This window comes from Oncorhynchus mykiss, chromosome 13, assembly GCF_057628025.1.
Source record: "Oncorhynchus mykiss isolate SJ-2025 chromosome 13, ASM5762802v1, whole genome shotgun sequence".
NCBI lineage: Eukaryota > Metazoa > Chordata > Actinopteri > Salmoniformes > Salmonidae > Oncorhynchus > Oncorhynchus mykiss.
In genome coordinates this window covers 60,860,350-60,863,361 of record NC_143034.1, presented here as the reverse complement: position 1 = coordinate 60,863,361, position 3,012 = coordinate 60,860,350, and the positions used below count along the sequence as shown (strand labels likewise).

Genomic DNA, 3,012 nt, shown 5'->3' with positions numbered 1-3,012 from the left:
AGACTGATCCAGACTGAACACCTGCAAAACAAAAAATATTTCAACATTTAGTTGGATTTTTGGTATTTACGCTCATTTAGAGTTTAACCATGATACTCATTCATCAGTCACCATGTAATACTTTACTTACTCTGTATGGATCATTGTTCAGTGATAGTTAGTGCAGGGCTTGCCAGTCCAAGCTACCTATAATGAAGAGGCCAGAGCTTACTGTCTGATTTTAAGGGCTGAAGGGGAGGTAGACTTTGCATAGACCGCCCTCTAGTGGCTTAAATAGAGACTGAGAAGGAGGTGTTCTTTCAGTGTTGATATTGGCAAAATTGTTTCTCAGAACAGCACAGGATGACAATCTATTGGGACTAATACAATATACTTCTTCCATCTAAACTTGTTCCTTTTATACTTGTTCCATCAATATTTGTTACATCTCAACTTGTTCCATCTCAACTTGTTCGATCTATACTTGTTCCACCTAAACTCTTTCCATCTAAACTTGTTCCACCTAAACTCTTTCCATCTAAACTTGTGGAATTTCGGATTTCGGATTTCGGTTAAGGATATTCATACAGTTATCTTGACAGGTTGTCATGTATATGTTTTATGTTTATCAAGTAACCATGTATATTATGGTTATAATTACGAGTATGATGTGTCTACACACCTAGTGTTGGTAGGGCTATGGGATTTATGTCAAGACACAGTGACACAGGAGGCTGCAGCGTTGTAAGAAAACTGAACAAGCACTTCTCTTTGAAAAAAAGGGTTCCAAAAGGGTTATTTGGCTGTCTCCATAGGATAACCATTTGAATAACTTTTTTTTTGGTTCCAGGTTAGAACCCTTTTGATTCATGTTAAACCCTTGCCACAGAGGGTTCTTTATGGACACCCAAAAGGGTTCTACCTGGAACCAAAAAGGGTTCTCCTATGGGGACAGCCAAATAACCCTTTTGGAACCTTTTTTCTAAGAGTGTAAGAGTAACTGATCAAGCACTTTTCTTACAACGCTGCAGCCTCCTGTGTCACTGTGTCTTGACATGCATCAATAATAAACAGCTTCTGGAGATACACCTGCTGCTTGCTATTGTCTCTGGAGATGGTGAACTGACCCTGAACTGATTAGGGGTAGTAGAAGATTTTTCATATGGGATGTTCAGACTATAATTTGTATTTTCTTTTATACAATCAAGAACAGCACAGAAACAAGAATGTGCCTATGTGGGACAATATAATTAGTATCCCCTCTTGGAAGTCTATTGTGGAGTTCCTCAAGGATCTATAATTGGTTAATTACTGTTTTAGTCTATTTTTGTTTGCTGATCACATGAATATATTTCTGTCCGATAAAGATGTTCAAAAAATAACAGCTAATTGAAGTCTGAGTTGCAAAAAATGTACTTCTGTGTTCATGTAAATAGTGTGCTTTTCACTGTTCATAATGTGTGTGGATGTTTTATGTGGATAACATTGATATCAGTGGACAGTGTTTCCACTACTGTTGTAGTGTGTGTGTGTTTAAAAAACCAATGCGCCTCATTGCCTCTCATACTGTTATCAGTGTTGATCAGTTTTTGTACGGAACTGCAGGATCCTGTGTCACTGTGTCTCTGGCACAATAATAAACAGCAGAGTCTTCAGTCTTCAGGCTTTTCACCTCTAAGTACAACTGGTTTTTGGAGTTGTCTTTGGTGATGGTGAACTGGCCCTGGCGGGACTGAGCAAATACAGTGCCAGTGCCAGTGTCAATAAGGCCAATCCACTCTAGACCTTTCCCTGGTTTCTGACGGATCCAGTGCATGTAGTAGCTATCCATGGAGAAACCAGACACAGTACATGACAGTGTTACTGACTCTCCAGGGCTCTTCACCACTGACTCAGAGGAGGTGAGTGACTGTCCCTGAACAGCTGAAAAACAGACAGAGTTTAGATTACTATGACCCTCCAGCCAAGTAGCACAGCCCCTCTCCTGTCTCCTACAATGGAATGAAATACCTCCTGTTAACTCACCTGAGATGAGAGCCAGGAGGAACACACATTCTAGAACTCTCATTGTGGGAGTCTTCTAAGGTTATGTAAAAGTAGGAGCACAGACTCAGAGTGTTTGTCTTGGCTGAGGGAGATGGTCTGTGGAGGGCAGTTATATCAGACTACTGAAATGGGAGGAGACCTTGGGTATACATGAACAGACACACATTTGCATCTCCCACGTATTATTATTTTGTATCCTTGAAAAGCACTAAACTCAGCAAAAAAATAAATGTCCCTTTTTCAGGACCCTGTCTTACAAAGATAATTCGTAAAAATCCAAATAACTTCACAGATCTTCATTGTAAAGGGTTTAAACACTGTTTCCCATGCTTGTTCAATGAACCATGAACAATCACCTGTGGAACAGTCATTAACACACTAACAGCTTATAGACGGTAGGCAATTAAGGTCACAGTTATAAAAACTCAGGACACTAAAGAGGCCTTTCTACTGACACAGAAAAATACCAAAAGAAATATGCCCAGGGTCCCTGCTCATCTGCGTGAATGTGCCTTAGGCATGCTGCAAGGAGGCATGAGGACTGCAGATGTGGCCAGGGCAATAAGTTGCAATGTCCGTACTGTGAGATGCTTAAGACAGCGCTTCAGGTAGACCGGATGGACAGCTGATCGTCCTCGCAGTGGCAGACCACGTGTAACAACACCTGCACATGATCGGTACATCCGAACATCACAACTGCGGGACAGGTACAGGATGGCAACAACAACTGGCTGAGTTACACCAGGAATGCAAAATCCCTCCATCAGTGCTCAGACTGTCCGCAATAGGCTGAGAGAGGCTGGACTAAGGGCTTGTAGGCCTGTTGTAAGGCAGGTCCTCACCAGACATAACCGGCAACAACGTCGCCTATGGGTGCAAACCCACCATAGCTGAACCAGACAGGGCTGGCAAAAAGTGCTCTTCACTGACGAGTGGCAGTTTTGTCTCACCAGGGGTGATGGTCGGATTCACATTTATCGTCAAAGG

General features: G+C 42.0%; 1 gene segment (V, D, J or C); it reads right to left on the bottom strand.

Annotated features, from left to right (window-relative positions):
- Positions 1–1,023: 1,023 nt before the first annotated feature.
- LOC110486753 (immunoglobulin heavy variable 3-43-like) lies at positions 1,024–2,146 on the bottom strand. The segment is given in 2 exon segments: positions 1,024–1,902; positions 2,005–2,146. Coding segments are annotated over 2 exon segments (384 nt in total).
- Between the last annotated feature and the right edge of the window lie 866 nt (positions 2,147–3,012).